At 37.7% G+C, this 18,045-nt stretch overlaps 1 protein-coding gene across 1 annotated transcript in view; it reads right to left on the reverse strand.

Annotated features, from left to right (window-relative positions):
- LOC135469763 (C2 domain-containing protein 2-like) overlaps positions 1-9,770 on the reverse strand; it is a 37,473-nt gene extending 27,703 nt beyond the window's left edge. The window contains 2 exon segments of the mRNA XM_064748353.1: positions 9,318-9,599; positions 9,602-9,770. Coding sequence (XP_064604423.1) covers positions 9,318-9,599; positions 9,602-9,706 — 387 coding nt within the window. The 5' untranslated portion in view covers positions 9,707-9,770.
- Positions 9,771-18,045: the final 8,275 nt, after the last annotated feature.

The raw sequence follows: 18,045 nt of genomic DNA on the forward strand, positions 1-18,045 counted from the left end.
CCAAATCTCTCTAGGAATAACAGTAATTAAATAAATACCAAGCCAAACACATTTATCAGCATTAGCCAGGGTTGGTCTTAACATGGGTCCAATTAGTTCAATTAAATTTGATGTTGAGGTCTACTTTCAACAATTTCTGATATTTATCTACCTCAACATTTAATCATAAAAAATCTAGTAAAATAAATGTTGAGGCAGGTAAATATCAGAAATTGCTGAAAACATGCTTCAAGATTTAATTTAAGTGAACTAGGGGACACTGATTTTTTTGATACCCACATCTGGCTCTTTGGAATATGGAATAATGGCATAACATGACGTATTCCAAGAGCAAAACCAGAAATTCAGGAGCATTTGATCTCTAAAATGCCTTCATTTCAAGCCCTGATACCTCAGTTAAAAGTTACTCTAAAGTACCGGAAGAGTAATTCATTGGATCGTCATGGCCCAAGAAAAAGTGTTTAGATGCTGTCAGCTAGATTTTCCATAAATCCATTTTATCAGTATTTCTGAATGAGATGCAATCTGAGGCACATGTATACAAATCTGCCATCTCAGCAATGACTAGCCATCCATGAGAATGGCCAAGTTCGCAGTTTTTGTCTTTCAAGTCCCCACAAAGGATCTTGAGCAGACAAGAAATTGCATCAGCTCAATAAATATGTGGCATGGGTCAATATTAGCATTATCTGCATGGAGAACTTCTTCAGTGAAGGCACTGAGGGAATGTTGGCAATTGATAGTTGTGCAATGAGCAAACAACTTGCAATAATGGCACATTCCTATACACCATAGAAATGCCAATGTTGATGAAAGTTCTGCCTGGGTAATCAATTAAGCCTCTGTAAATTGATATACTCATGTCAATGCACATGGAGCTGCAATGCAGGGAAAGTGAAGGCCATGTGTGGGCATATACTGTACTTATACCATGTGCATGTGGATACTTCTAAAACAGCCTTTACTAATTGTATAATGCTGCATTTAGGGTCTACCGTAAGTCAGCAAGGTGACATCTAAATGTTTGCAGCCTTAATTTCTCAACAATGTGAAGCCTTCAACCATTTTCAATCTCTACATGAAATAGAAGACTGTTACATGGCGTTTCAGGGGAGTCAGGTCGGGCGTCTTTTCCATGATGAATTCAATGAACTTGTAAGCAATCGAAAAGTGAAACTAAACTGTTAAGACATGTGACAAGTGTTCGAATATGATGGCAGCACTGTGAGATCGTGCAATTAACAATTCAAATGGGTATTCTGTTGTGGGATTATCACAATTTGTAGCATACTGCATTGTCGATCAAGACAACCTTGTCAAAACAGAAACTGGCAATGTGTCTACCATACGGCTGACCTTTTTTACCTTTAAAAAAAAAAGTTCTTTTCAACATGTTCTTCCATACTCCATCTATCATTTCTCAGGTGTGCTGAGATGTGCAGGAAAGTACTAATGATAAACAATTCCCAATGGGGAAAATTTGTTCTACATTGTTTACTTTGCACCCCAGTACACTGTTGCTCCCCAGACCTGCTGTCAAGACTTTTCCAATAATAAATTGGTAACATGGCAACCACAACAAAACTTTCTGTCTAAGTTTAGACTTGCACCACCATATCATATCACCATTTTCTCTGAAGGGTAAGCCGTCCAGGTGGCTGTGTAACAAATTACACCTGTTATAGCATCGACAAAAACAAAACTTGTCAGTCCAACTTTACATAATATACTGAATGATGAATCACAAACAGTAGATTAAGGCCTCATATGCCAAATCAATTACAACCTAAATTTTCATTCTGACAGATTTTTCTAATAATTATCTGATATCTAACCTCATGAAAAATACCAGGTTCTGCAAGATTTGTGATTTACAATTTTTAGTTGCAAGATTTCAAATTTTCAACCAGACCCACACTGGTTACAAACAACTGACTTATGGTTGTTTAATGCAATGCTGATCAGTTCATTGAGTGGAGGAGATGCTGTCATATTTAAGGCCTGTTTTAAACCACTGACCTTTGGCAAGTCACTATCAAACTTTCCCACATGTGAAGTACGTCAGACTCTTGTTACAAAGAAACATCTGCCTAAATCTGTGTTCAAAGTTATCTATAGCAAGTCTTCCTACAGACCTGACATTGGAATTTTGCCATATTGCCATATGCCATTTATAAACTCAGGCTTTCGTCTACACTACCTCCAAGAGTGTTTTGGCTTGTATACACATACATGTATCCGTAATATCAGGTTATGTCCTCAATCTAATACAGAGCATAGAGATCATTAAAAGGCTCAGCCATACATGTAAAATAATACATATATTTTCAATATTTTACATATCACATTTCAAGGTAAAAACTCACCACAATACTGCTGCAATGTGACACAATTAATCAATGTAAAAATCTCTGGAGCTGGGAAAAATTCAATCAAGTGGATCACTGGATCTACATGAAGACCACACACAAGTCTGGGTTCTACATGGATAGTAACATAAAGCAATTGCAAACACAGGCAAACCCTTTAGCACATGTACTCCCTCAAGCCATGTCATAAGTTTATGATCCTAACAGTCTCCATGAAGCACCTAGATATTTATTAAAACACCTTCCAAATTGGCCTATCTTTTCAATGTTGTGGAGATCGTGCCACATCATGAGAAGTACAAGTATTTTCATATTGCACGTCATCTGAAGCAACAATTCTTTTGCATGTGAGCATTTTTTCTATCTGTACATATTCATCAGAAAAATATTACTACAAAATGAAGGAATTGTTTTTAAAATTATTGGTTCTTGAATGAACATGTAGTGACGAAGAATTTTTCTACTTTTGCGTGGCAGAAGCGTGAAGTCACAGATCATACTGAGGGTTCACGCATAAATAAATAGAGCTTATCCACATCAACATTCATTCAACACTCTATAAGCTCTATATATATTCATAGACCTGAACATGGCTCAAAAGATAAGTTACACTACAATTTACACGTCACATTTATGCGGAAATATTAAGTAATACTGCAAGTTTATATTTACAGGGTTTACATGTGTCTACTGGAAAGTAATTTATGCTCCTGTTTACAGACCTACCTGTACATGCCGTGTGCATTTTGTGAACTAAGATGCATTTATGTAGAATTGTACTTTACAATGTGGATGTGTCTCAGTGAATGGTGAGATTGAAAGGAACCAAAAATTCGACAGCTTCTTAAATTTGACTGCAAGTAAATCTTGTGGTGACTAAATCATGTGTAGACCAACTAGAATGCCTGGGTAATGTATCTGGACAAAGATTGATAGACCTAACACCAGAGTCTATTGGGATTCCGCTCTGCCTACATGGATCTTGGCTAGTGACGGAAGTGCCAGCGTAAATTAAGCTCCCCGTGGCTTGGTAATGGCAAGCACAAATCCAGCTAAGCAGAACCATTGATCTGTTAGCTATGATGTTGGTGCAAGGTAGTGACATTTTGTCACTGGTAATGCAATGAAGTTGGGGGGGTGAAGGGAAGACGGTGAGGGGGCTGTGCATCTGCGGAGCTCATTGTATGGCTAGGGACAGATCAGCTCCTATCAATTACATGCAGAGAACACATCTGCTGGCAACATTCCTTCTCTGGTAAGACAAACCTGAGCAATCAGTGCTGAACAGATAGTGCTCAGCAGTCAGACACACAACTCTGCCTTTACTGATACAGCTTCTGCCCTTAGTGTTCCTTCCTGCTGGCCAACAGACAAGGGTTTAGCAGGGCTCTGGGTGAAGAGACTGTGGAGTTACACATGCAGGCTTGGGATACTGGATTTACACCTACAGATACCAAAAGAGGAGATGGCTCAGACCACGCTGGGGCTATTTTCAGGCCCATACCGCTGCAACTTTGATACCGGGATAAGCAGAACTCCAGGCACAAATCATTATCCCATTGATACTGCTGTACCAATATCATTATAAGACTGGAGAATTACACCTGCAACTACCGGTGCAAGAAGAAAATGCCTTCTGGCACTAATAGGCTTTCAGCAGTATTTATCATAGATATCTGACATATGGGATGGACTATATAATGTATTAATCCGGCAGACATGTTCCATCTCAACAATTACTAAAGCTTTTGTTTCAAAGATACATGTACATTTAGGCCAATTAAATGCATGCACATACACTTAGTATGGGGTCCACACTCGTTTCCAGAAGAGTCTGAAAGTTTTTAATTAAAACTTCTTGACTCTTATTTTACCTTGCAACATGACCACGAATCATTCAATATGCTTACTATGTTATATATTCCATGAAACAGATGTGTATGCATGCCTTTTGCAGTCTAAGAATAAACGTTTAAAATATCGCCATTAAAACTAGCCCAGCGTTCATACCTTTGCACTGCTTTTAGAATAAGCTGAAGTACACAAGGTAAATTAATATAAGTCTATATGTCTGTACACAATTTAAACAACAGCAATTTCTATGTTGCTAACCTTCTGGAATTAGCTTCTTCTTTAACCCAAAACCATACATAATAATGTACAAAGTACAAAGCACTGGCAATGGTAATTTAGCTGCTATGCTGTAACCTTACAGGCCATTTGGATCAACTGATGAGAAGTAAATAACACTTTCATACCTAAGTGTATACAATTAATTTGTACATACTGTATAGCTGAAGTGCATGCGAAAACTCAAGATATGTTTTATCAGCTGTTATCACTTTGACCCATGTTTTTGGTTGCTTGTAATATATGGCTTTTTGTTCAGCATAAATCTGGATTTTTTTTGCCATATGACACACAAACTAATCATTGCTCAACCCTTGGATGTCAGTTTTCTTTAAGCGCTTGATTTCTTACACAAATGGTATACTAATGATTTTATCTTCAGTGAGAAATTACTGTTACTTTTAATTCTCTGTGTTCTGAGCAAAGTTTGTCCCCAATAAAAAAAAAAACAAAAAAAAAACGCTAGTTTTCTACCACAGCAAGACTATGAGGTTTTCCAATCATAACCACTATGGTAAGACAATTACTCACCAATGTATCTGGATTTTATGCTAATACAGCTTTGATAGGACAAGCTCATCAGGGGAGTCTTCACCAGGAGCCAATGGCGCTGGTTTTCACATACATGTACAGGGTTTTAACATATATTTTTGGACCTTAGAAATTAAAATTGGGTATGTCAAGTCCTATGCAAGTGTTAAACTATGACAAAGCTATCATTTAAACATTGTATGCTAAGCATTACATTGAACTTCAAATTTCTGACTTTAGTAAAAAAATCATTCAGTGGAATTGGCCCCAAAGAATTATTTGATGAGGATTTTATGGTGCCCTATAATTATTCAGAATATTAACCCAGTGTTTTAAAAAAAAAGTTTCGTATCTTGAGTATCTGCAGTCAGGGACAGCAAGAAAACACATGTTCTTACCATTTGCCAGGTAACAGAATAGGGTGAGATAAACATTAAGCACCAGAACCTAGGCCATCCTAAAATGTAAGTCTGTTGGGCGTACAGTTTACCATCCCAATCCTGTTTTCCAAATGTGGGTAGATGTGTAAGGAAATTTTGTTTTTTCGTGCCTTTTTCTCTTTAAAAACAGCCATTGTAGCCTCAGAACGCCTCAAATTTATAACAAGAACACAAATGACTAACTCGACTTTTTATGTCAAAAAGAATAAAAAATGTGTGACCTATGATAACTTTTTGTAGAAATTTAGCTCCAAAAGCTTGAGAGTAGGGAGGAGTTTAATAATCCTGTCAGTTTATACCCAACAGGCTTATTTTTACAGTTGGCCATATCCACTTAAGTGTACAAAACCATGAACATTGAAAGTGAAAAAATGTTGTCTACTGCATATATGCTTATATATGCCTTTCGGGTAAAATTATAAGTATAACAAGAATTTCTGCCTGGACAGGAAAAAAATACCTCAAAATGACAGTGTCTCTATGCTGCTGAAAACAATAAGCCAGCCTAAATGTACAGGCACGTTTGAAAACATTCACAAATTACTGGAAATAATTATCTCAAGTCTACATGTATATACATATTATGTAAATGTATGGTGATTATTCATGACTATCAAAAGACACAAAGGAAATGATTTGTCTGTAACTCCCTGACAATTATTATATTGTAATGCACATATATGTGGTTCAATTATGCTTTTCCAGCTGTCACACTTTTACAACTTTGATTTTTACAAATGAGACTAATTTGGGAATGATGCTGTCTTGGTCTTCAGCTTATCTCTCCATCTCTCCAATGGAACTGCTATACTGTATTAATAGCGTAATTATTAAAGGTCACAAGTGTGTATGATCTAGGAGTCTCAATTACTGTAAGAGGTGGTACATAGCTCAGTGTGTCACTGAATGCATCTCCAGGAAGACAACCTTTTCCATGAAAACCAGCTGAAATTTCCTATACTAGCTGAACCTCATTAGCAAAACGATTACTTTCAGTCATTTTAGTCCCAGGTTAGATACTTTGTAAATCCTGATTTCCCTTGAAATCAGCTGACAATTCACATGCCCACACCTCCCATCCTGTACAACACAAGGTTTGCATTCAATCACAGCATTTTGACAAGGAATTTCTGGATTCCTCTGCAACAGTACTCGTAAGGCTTCATGTGCAATCTCACATGTGCAAGCATCAATGACCACTTGTCTTCCACCAATATCGCATCAAAGTCTTGGAAAAGTCACACCTGGGGAAATTTGTCAGTGATTTGCCTAAGGCCAGTGGTTTATGCCGTGCAAATTGGTTTACCTTCACACCTAACGTGGACAACCAGCAAATATGTGAAATACTATTAAATATAGCATTAAGCAACAATCAAATACATGTAAATAACTCTACACAAAATTACAGCAACGTGTTCGCTTGTGAGTTCAAGTCCAGCTCATGCTGGCTTCCTCTCCGGCTGTACGTGGGAAGGTCTGCCAGCAACCTGCAGATGGTTGGGGTTTCCCCTGGGTTATGCCCGGTTTCCTCTCACCACAATGCTGGCCATAGTTGTATAAGTGAAATATCCTTGAATACGGCGTAAAACAAAAGTCAAATAAATAAACAAAATTACAGTAAGCCACAAATATTACTGCTGCTTCAATAAGTGTGAATGCTCTCCACGTGTATGTGTGTCTTCTACTAAGTATGATAATGTCAGTGCAACTTGGATTTAATTCCTTATATTCAGTAGTATTAGGTATTGTAGTATCAGTAGTAGTATTGTGCTTAGACCCAAACTTTGAAAGAACAGTTATTATATCTGGGAATATTTGGACAAAATATATGTCTGTATTATCCATTACTCGTGCTATCTAGATATATTCCTAAAAGTGTGTTAAATTTTCATGACAGCATTTAGGCTATTCCTACATGTAGACAGACATGACGTGTTTCGCTTTGAACTTTAGAATAGAGGACATGCATTGACGTAGATGTATGTGATGAGATTTATTGAGTAAGTTGTAATTTTTTTTTTTTTTTTGTTTATATCATACATGTACATGTACTCAAGTTTTTGTACAATTAAGCCTGGAACTGAGCTAACATTTTCACACAAGATTTGAACCTGTAACTTCCATCTTTCTTCCATCAGAAACAGATCACTAAAGACATTTTCAACAACTTAAAGTAACCAAAGCCTAAAATAATAACATATTCTTCAACGATGAAAGCTCAATAGCCCCAAATAAGAAAATAAGTAACACATATAATATTAATATCAGTATGATACTGATGATGAGCGGAACAAAGACTGCACAGGCACAGGGCTGATCAGCTCCAGGATATGCAGTGACAGATCTGTGCGAGTGATTCAGCCTGACTGACAGCTGTTCATGCCAGATCAGGAAATGCTCAAAGCACCTATTTGTACTTAATAGACTGTTATAATTTATTGCACATGATAGATCCTTAAGGGCTAGAGCACCACAAGCTACTATGAAGTTAGTACATACCAGAACAAAATCTTGATACTTGTCAGAATACATAGACGAACATATACATGCACAGAGCCTATAATTCTACATGTACACGTAAGTTGGTTCAACACCTGCATACAGCCTTTTTAAATACTGACAATAAAGCCCTCTTTTTTAGACGAAAATAGGCTAAAACTGACCACAGGCAGCTTCAACCTTCTGAGGTGCCCTTTGTCATTCAAGAAAACAAAAAAAGCCTTTTTGCATTTGGTTCTCTAGCAGGAAGGCACATGTATGTACCAGTAAACCTTGATGTCAGACTAGGAAGTCACCCATTATCATTCACCTGACAGGACTGATTATCTTTAGACAATCTGTCGATGACATTTTAGAATACATATATAATGTACCTCAAAAAAAACAAAACATACACATTATAAGCATACCCAACGTGTTCACAAAATGTGTCACCGTGTACGAACATCACTATAATTCAAGGTACAAGAATTCAATGTCCTGTCACTCAGTTTAACCTACATGTATATAGATAAAAGCTGATCAAGGTACAAGAATTCAATGTCCTGTAACTCAGTTTAACCTATATAGATAAAAGCTGATCAAGCTATGAACTAGGACTGAACTATTTTCACCCACACAACTTATATTAAAAACTTACATGTACAATAAACTTATATGTTCATGTACAATAAAGGCTGGTTATCAATACCGAAGACACAATGCTTTAGTTTGAACGAGTTGTGTACTATTGTGTACACATATTTGAGCACTAGTTCACGTACCTTAGGAACATGGACCATTTAAACTAACAAAACCTAAAACCCAATGTTGCTAATTTACTGTTTTTATAAGCAATGACATTGTGACATACAGTAGAGGTGGTACAGGGCAGAAGAGACACAATTACGCACATGTATGACATTTGATTCCTTACTGGCATCACAATATTTTAGAAAACTAGTGTGTTTGGCAGAACAGTTTTTATTTTTCATTATATTTAATTGGGCCATGTATCACTATAATCTGTAAGCAAGCGCGAGTACCAAATATCGGATCAAAGATGAAGGATAGATTCAGCTAGGCTAAAACTACAGATTGTAGGGCCTATCCTGTATAATTTCAGAAGAAGGATTATGTATTCTGTCAGATCATAATCAAAACAATTATCATCTATAGTAAGTGAAAAACTAGATTAGTTTACACATTACCATGCAGTAGGCGAGGTCATCAATTCGTGATCAGCTGACGACTGATGAGCTTCACCTGAACTCTCGTGTAGGCCTATCGATTTTGCAAATTGATAGATGGATGCATGCCAGTGCCCTGTTACTCCATCATGATGTCATTAATTTTTACAGATACTTACCCCAAGTTTTTGAGCCTGATCGTTAAGTGACTTAAGCCAAGTCTCCACGAATTGAGGGAAGACATTGTAGTGAAGATAGAACCAGTTAAGTGTGGAGTTGAGCCAGAGCAATCCCTCTCCCTCACCGGTATGGCCAGAAGTCTTTTGACCTCCTTCTCTTGATCTTTCCGTTTGTCTGAACTGTATTGGACCGAAAACTAAAACCCAGGCTTTCAAAACAAGCATACATAGTCCTGCCCATCCTATAAAGCCAAATAATAAAATGTCCAAGATATGATCTGACAGGTAAAATCTTCGTACCACTGCCAGGCTTGGCCGGCAGCCTCCGCCATCTTCCCTCGCGTTTCCCCAAGTCGATACCAAATTAGTCGCAAGGTTATATCTGCCATGCTGGAAAATTTCAACCAATGGGTGCAGACCTGAGGTAAGGATGATACCGTTACATCTGGCTCCTTCATCCCATAAATGCTCTCCGGCACCTACAACGGGCCTGGAATTCGGCGAGCTCCAAATAGCTACTGCAAACGTCATCTTGTCGAAATTAGGGACTCCCAGTCTTTCCCCGTTTTTCTCTGACGTCACGCCTGCCGGGTGCGCGTGTGAAAACGAGGCCTGGGGATTCCCTCACAGCATGCGGCTGGCCGGCCTGTAAATTGACATATCTTGGTTTAGTTTAAAACAAAACCAAAACAAAACATGTGAATAAATGAAACAAAAAATGAATTAAATATATTCGCTTTGGGACGTAATGCACACCAGTAATGTTCACTACACAAATTATCATCACCCGACTGAAATCATGTGCAAGCAATACATGGGCGTTGCCCCTATGGTACATACCTCATTCATTGATCATATGGCTTTATAAGTAGTTTTATAACATTTACTGAGCATAATATTTTTCGTTTTCTTTCTGAAGCAATAAGAAAAGAAGTATAGTGGGATGGATAAAATACAAAGATTTACTGTAAAAAAAAAATCATAGAAATATGTTTGCCATATCAATACGTGATCAAAAGGAGAACATTTTTTTATGCCTTACCTTTTAAATAACGTCAAAGATTCAAATATTTTTGTTGTATCAAGATACACTTACGTGATAGAGTTCAAAAATACAGACGGAAATACAATGATCATATATATTAAGATTGGCATAAATCGTGGTAAACGCTAAGGATGACTAGGCCTTCGTATTTAACTGATTGTTTGCAGCTTATGTCAGCTCAACTGACAATGCAATAACCATCGTCACATATAGGTGCATGCATATAGGCCTACGTATATACATGTCTCTATATAGTGGGCATACGTTGAAATAGAATCGGTATCATATCTCCACTAATATAATGAATGAGAAAGGTTTCATTTTATTTTTACTTTTTGTATTTTTTTTTATTTTTATTTATTTATTTATTTTTTTTTTTGTCTTATTGGTGTCTAACGTACTCATAAATATTTCACTTAAGCGACTGCGTCCAGCGTCATGGTGGAAGGCAACCGGGCAGAACCCGGGAGATACCCACGACAATCCTCAGGTTGTGTTTTATTTTAGCTTGTCCCTGAATGTGAGTGTGCTAAGGGTTTAACGTCGAACAACAATTTTTCAGTCATATGACGACGATCCCTGAATGTACGTACATTATTTTGCTGATATACTTCGTTCAAATATACAGAATCATCATGTGACAAAAAAATCACGCCTTCATCAATAAATCTTTATCCTACAGGATTCTGTGACACGTGTTGGGTAAATAAGATGCTTGAGCATGCCATCTACTCCAATAGAGCGTATGCAGAGACAAGCTTATGCAAACTGTCTATATGTCTGTATGTAGTTTTGGCGTGAGGGTATTTTCAGTTGTAAGATTACTGTCCCCTAAGAAAAATAAAGTGAAGGTATTCACGGCAACTGCGAATCATGTGGTTAAATTTATATGATTGCTTCAGATATTTCTTTTGTTTGTTTTTTTTGGTGTAAACCATTCCTTTAAACAGGACTTGCAAACGCCGTTTTTCTTTGATCATCGTATGACAGGAAAAAAAGTTCATTGAAAATAAGATTAACCGAAGAGAAGGTCCTTAACAGTAGTGTTCTGGGAGCTCCGTGTTCGTAAAAAGCTGGTTATTAATATATATAAGATGTACTGAAGAGAGAAAAATTGATAAACCCTCTCTCTCTTTTTTTTCTGTTTGTTTGTATGTTTTTTTTTGGGGGGGGGGGGGAGCTAACGCATGGTATTAGTATGGAATAATAAAAATAATAAAAAGAAACAGAATATACCTTAACTTTCGATACCTTGGTCTATATCTATGATGTTTTAGGCGTAACCGAGACGTATAAGGATCCACATAAATATGTCGCCCATATAAAACGATACAGCGAAATCATGATCATCATATGCTACATCATATGCTTATACCCAACATATTTGTTACAGGTCGATCTATTTGCCGATGAATATATAGTAGCCAGAATTACATTTCGTGCTATAAAAATTCACATCACATGTAAATGTTTAGTTTTTAGTTCACTTGTCTTACCTGTGTATGTCTCTGCCAAGCTTTCACCTGTCGTGCGCCTATGTGGATATCCTTGGTGAATGCGGCATCACCTCTCGCCCGCGTGCAGGTGTTTTCACAGCGTCCGCTTGTCGATTGCTGTCACTGCACGCCGTCCACAGGTGTGTCACTTATATATAAGGCACACGCTAACGTATTATCCCCACACACATTAGCACTACCAACGTCATTAATAATATAATCACCAATATTAGTATAAGCTATTCCCTGCTGCAAAAGATCATTGATTCTTGGCTACCCGCTTCAGGACAAATATAATACACTTTGAACATCACTGAACACTTCCAACATTTAGGTGTACTTTGACCTGCATGCGTAGCTGCAGTATTCCTCATTAATATATTACAAAATATGCATATGAATGCTAAGTATATCCTTGTGGTAGCTGTTCTAGAGGAACAATAAAAGGGTTCAAGAGACAGATCTCTGGTTAGATTCATTAGAGCGGCAAGTACATGCTATTAGGATGATGAACATAGTGGCGTATGGCCCATGGCCACTGCATGCTTGCTTTGTCCAACATCATCACTGGCTGTTCAAAGGTGAAAAGGCGAGCGAGGTCACTGGCTATACGTCCAGGCATTCTGCTGTGGCGTTTGGTAGATTAAAGCTACACTGGCCATTCTACCTGGTAAGTTGCACCCGAGAATGCTCTTCCCGGATTCTTCTAAGCATTCTTGTGTAAAATATGACAGTCACCGTGGCCACCAGACGTTCTGTTAGGCATTCTCATGTGCCTTGTATGCCCACCAGTCTTTCTGTCATATAAATGTTCTTTAGGGGCGTATGGAATAGTAAATGTGGTCACTGGTCATATCGCTTAGCTTTCTACTGTGGTACATCGCACGGTGAACGCGCATGTACATGCATATGGTCACTAGCCATTCTATACAGCATTCTTATATGGCACATAACAAGGTTAACTTAACCCCTAACCATTCTGTAAAACATCCTTCCGTGGGATATGCCAAAGTGAACATTGTCACTTACCATTCTGCTAAGCAATTCTTACATATGTCGCATATGACAAAGTACACTTGGTCACCAAGCATTCCGCTGTGGCATATGGAAAAGGGTCTTACCAAGTTCAAGCATTGTTATGGGTTGGAATATTGCAAAGTGAACGTTACTTTCACGAGATCTCCCCATAATTATGTGAGTTAATCTCGATGTAGTAAATTCCATCTCATATTCATCATAAGACCACGTAAAAAAAATAAATAAATAAAGCGACATTTGTATATCACATAAATACACCACCTATTCACATCTCTAACCTGTATTTTTTTTCATCTAATTGTCGGTTTATATGCCATACATACAAATCCATATTAGCACAGCTGTAAAAACAACGACTTTTTTGTACCTTGAAAAACAGGAAGTATCATGGAGAAATAAGCGACTGAGATCGATATATAAATTCATTATGCATTATTGGACTAGGCCTATATATATATTCATTTGTTACTACAAAGTCGCTAATTGCGGAGACACAATTTTCAGTCACTAGACTATTGGGACCATTGTTTAGCGATAAACAGCGAGCAGAGCGTGTTAATACTTATAAAGACTATGTAGGCTGTGAGTTCAAATCCACTCACAACCAATTGTTTCATTATGTCAAAAATCTTATAACGTTAAAACTGAAAGTGAGTATTGTGTCCTATATATATATATATATATATATATATATATATATATATATATATATATATATATATATATATATATATATATATATATATATACCGTGTATATTATTCCACATTCCAGCCATAACAACTATATACCATATATAATATATATTTACATAAAGCTTAATCCAGGGCCAGCTGTAAAATGGAAACCAATTATTTCCAATGACATGCTGGGGATCTAATGGAGGATGTGAGAATGTGGTCCGTGGTTAAAGTCCCAAAGAGACGTGTCAGCTTGTTATGAGAATCACTAAGCTAACTTTTCATTTTCAGTTGACAACTCATAAGGCTGCAACTATAACAAAACGCTGGATATCCAATATGTGTAAGCACTATTCACATATTATGATGACCTCTTTAAAATGACGATCGTATAGTCAAGCAGGAACTGAACACTGTCTGAAAGAGAGAGTCGGACTGTATAGTTGCACGTAAAAAACAACAAGAAGGAACCATTCATCACAGATCGGCAAAGAAATACCACTTTTGTTAGAAATATTATGACATTCAAAGAGAATAGGGAATGGGCGCACTTGCTTTGGAAGAACCACGTTTCTCTACTTTCTCTAAACAACGAATGGCTTTGGTTTGAAAGTCCAAGACAACTGATTGAAAAATTAAACCCCAAAGCATTTCCTTCACGACAAGTAAACTACGCGCAAATTTTGTAAGGCAGAATCCAAAGAAGCAGAAAATCGAACTGTCTGGAAGGTTATTGTTCTTCACAATCCAGAGCAATTTATTGAAGACACGATACTAAACTATGGAATATGCAATAGTTACACAAAGGTATTCAAATATAAAGTAGACAGAACGAGAGGGTTGCTTACAGTCACTGCACTTGTATTGCTTTTGAAAAGAGGTGGCGAGGATTAAAATTGTTTAAAGAGGATCCAGAGGATTTCCAACAACCACTGTGCTGTGGTACTTGTATTTTCTCGGGGGGGGGGGGGGGGGCTGGGGGGAGGTCACACATAAGGCTCAAATACGAGGTCACGAACCTTATTATTCCGATGTGACCTAAAGGATTTCCAAGTCACGAAAAAGTACACTATAACATGTAGAGAAGTTCGCCCGGAAGAGTCTCAAATGACAAAGTGTGTTCTCTCTGAAGACGAAGAGGAGAATTACCATGCAATTCGCGACATTTATTGTCCCCAAGAAAAATCTGAGGATTAGAATGAAAGTCACAACATTTATTGTCCTTAAAACGAACCGCAGGATTAAAATGTAAGTCACAATATTTATTGTCCCCGATGCGAACCTGAAAATTACATTGAAAGTTATAACATTTATGGTCCCCAAGACGAACTTGAGGCTTACAGCAAAGGTCACAACATTTATTGTCCTCAAAACTAACCCGGAGATAACCATGCAAGTTACAACATTTATATAGTGGTGGATTTCCATCTGACGTGTTGGCAATTAGGACTCTTACCGATATTTCCAATTTAGGAAGTCTTGTGAAAAAGGCACAGGATTATAGATTTATTTTGACATCAGCCGATCGTTAACGTCAGGCTGATTGCGACGATTGCGTAACTACAATCTCTAAGTGATTTGCGGTAATTAACACTGTAGTGAACAATACTATCCATATTTAAGCGCGATGGTATTTAATTGCTGTTAAGTCAGCTGTATACTCATGGCTCGTATAGCTGATCCCAGAAATCCTTGCATATAATATGCCTTGTATCATTGTGGCATGGAAACATTTGTATATATGTATTCTCTGCACAATTAGCAATTCTCTAAACCCTCTATACTATGTACGGAATCTATACGATACTGCCGTCTTGAATGCGTTGATTAGCGTCAATCCTTAAGCTGTCCGATTGATCTCCGTAAGTCTGAGCTGCACACGTATCGAGTGGGCCAGAATGAAACGATAACCTTATACCTCCTATATAAATTATTCAACACGTTTTAAACGTAAGACTTTGATATTCCACACACATTATTTATTGGATACTGGACGCCTTTTATTTAAAAAATCACATCCTATGTCAATAGTTTTGACACTAAACAAATGTAAAAGGGTATTTCGATGCCCATCCATATTTGTTTCATCTGCAAACTGCCGCACGAACTTCATTGACTTTTTTTTTGTCACCAAGGCCCCCGTGCACGAACAGTGAGAGTGTAAGAATCCACAACTTGCCTGTCCAAGGCCGGATTTGAACCCGCGCCTTATGAGTTCTAAAGGTTAAAAAAAAACTAGCGTCTTAACCCCTCGGTCATGTCTCGTGATGCAGAGAACTCCGCGTTCCAAACATTTTTGGGATATGTGGAAAACTTAGATAACACAAACGAATTAGGGTGTTTACACAATGTAGTCGTCGCGTTCCCTTGTTGGTAGGCCTATAATATAGCGAACAGGAACAAACGAGCCATTGTGCTCAGAGAGTGTTTTTATCATCAGCTATTACACAATCTGGCACTGCCGACAGAAGAGTACCACCTGTCAGAACACATTTTGATAACACTAGCTTAACCCACCAGACATTGTTCACACGTGCAGTGCAGAGCTGTACAGCATTACCATTAGAGCGCAGCGGTGTCAGATATGATCAGGAGGCGTGTATACAGCTTGCTCAGTCCTGACGAAGGCAATCTTGCTGAGCCAACAGAAGGTAATAATCATTCAGTCCACATTTCATGGTCTAATGCACAAGATCATAATATATAGCAGAAATATATATACAAGATCTCAAGGACAGAATCAGGCTTTAAAATGGTAAAGCTACAGGGTTAAAACGACTTTGGATGAAGAGTTGCCATTTCCTTGGTCCGTCTGTTTCAGAAACTTCAACTGTTCGTAGCCTTTTAGAAATCAATAAAACCCTTATTTATGAAGAACACTGCATGCCTAGTCGGATGTTCATGAAAGACTATTTCATGAAAAGGTTTTACCGTTTTATCAGCCAAGCATGAATGTTAACAGACTTGCTGCCATATTTGAATCCTCAGTTAAAGTCAACGCTGGTGACCCGCTGGATTTCATGCAGGTGAATCTGGAATTTAAAGAACTTGATCAGTCTTCCTTCGTACTTGAATCGTTTAGAACGAACCTTGCCCAATGACAGACTCAAGAATAGACAATCTGAGCAAACCAACGAGGATAAAACTTCCCGACAGTACGTTGGAATGTGGAACGCCTCAACAGAATGGCCAATGCATTGATTCCTTTGCATGCAGTTACAGCTGTGCACATATGGTTTTTAAAGCTGGGTAGGCCCTATTACGGTCAGGATAAATTCTTTTATAGAAACTTTGCATTGTCTGATACTGTGATCTTTCGCTTCTCAAATAAAGCATGGTGTTCCCTTACGTTTAACACAACCTCCTATGCAGGTTTTAGTCTGGGTATATACAAGCATTATTTTCGGGTGACAATAAAAAAGCTTATATGTATCCAGAGGGTAGGCAGAAGTTACCTAAGGACGACTTGCATGGCTGTAGCCACAGGAACAATCAGTAAACATATGCTCTTCTGTAAACAAACGTTGGAAAAGCAAAGATTTATTAATAAATGGGACCCAGCATTGGCATAGGCCTACTTTGAGGTCTGTACAGGGAAAAGGTTTAAAGATGGATTCGAACACATCAAATTTCTGCTCAAATGGCATGGGAATTCGGAGCACAGATTTCATTCCTCACCCTCAAGCAGACTGGTAGCCTTATAACGAGTATATACATGTATGCTAGAGGTGTGCTTTGTGAATACGTTCGTGTGGGCGTATAGGGCTGATTATTAAGACACGCCATAATGTCCTCAATTATTTATATCTTTTAAAAGGAATGTGTTGGTCGTATACGTGCTACGTTGTACGCTATGCATGTGGTTCCCTTTGATTTCACAGTATTTTCTCCAGTAACTTTCATATCATTCATTCAGTCGCAAGCTACTAGTGTTTTCTCACTACAGTATTTGAGTGAAGCTGCACATGTGAACATCTACTGTAGCCCTTTTGTTCTCCACCTAAAAGAGCTGGGTCATTTGCGAGGTTTCCATCCTTGCTATTACCAATTTCTTCCTTTTTGCGGGTTTCCGAGCAATAACTCCTTTAATCTTTTGTCCAAGTTAAATGAAATTTGAAGTGGAGGTTCACCTTGTGGAACTGGATATTAAGTCTGAAACCCAACCCGATCCCTGAATAAGTTTTGCATGTTTAGTCAAAAGAGCAAATAAATCTCATTGATGGTTAATTTTTGTTTAGAAATTGTTCCAAATCTTGTCCGATTTTGATAAACTTTTGTGAGAAGACTTACCCTCAAGTTAAAGCAAAATTAAAAAAAAAAATTAGATCCGTGCGAATAAGTTTTGTATATTCAACAGTTTCCTTGACACTGGGTGGATCCTGGTTTCTGTGCAATAACTGCTTCAAATATTCTGATCAAATTCTATCATTGTTCACATACATCTACCTCCTTGGGTTAAAAATTATGCA

The sequence above is a fragment of the Liolophura sinensis genome, chromosome 1, assembly GCF_032854445.1.
Source record: "Liolophura sinensis isolate JHLJ2023 chromosome 1, CUHK_Ljap_v2, whole genome shotgun sequence".
NCBI lineage: Eukaryota > Metazoa > Mollusca > Polyplacophora > Chitonida > Chitonidae > Liolophura > Liolophura sinensis.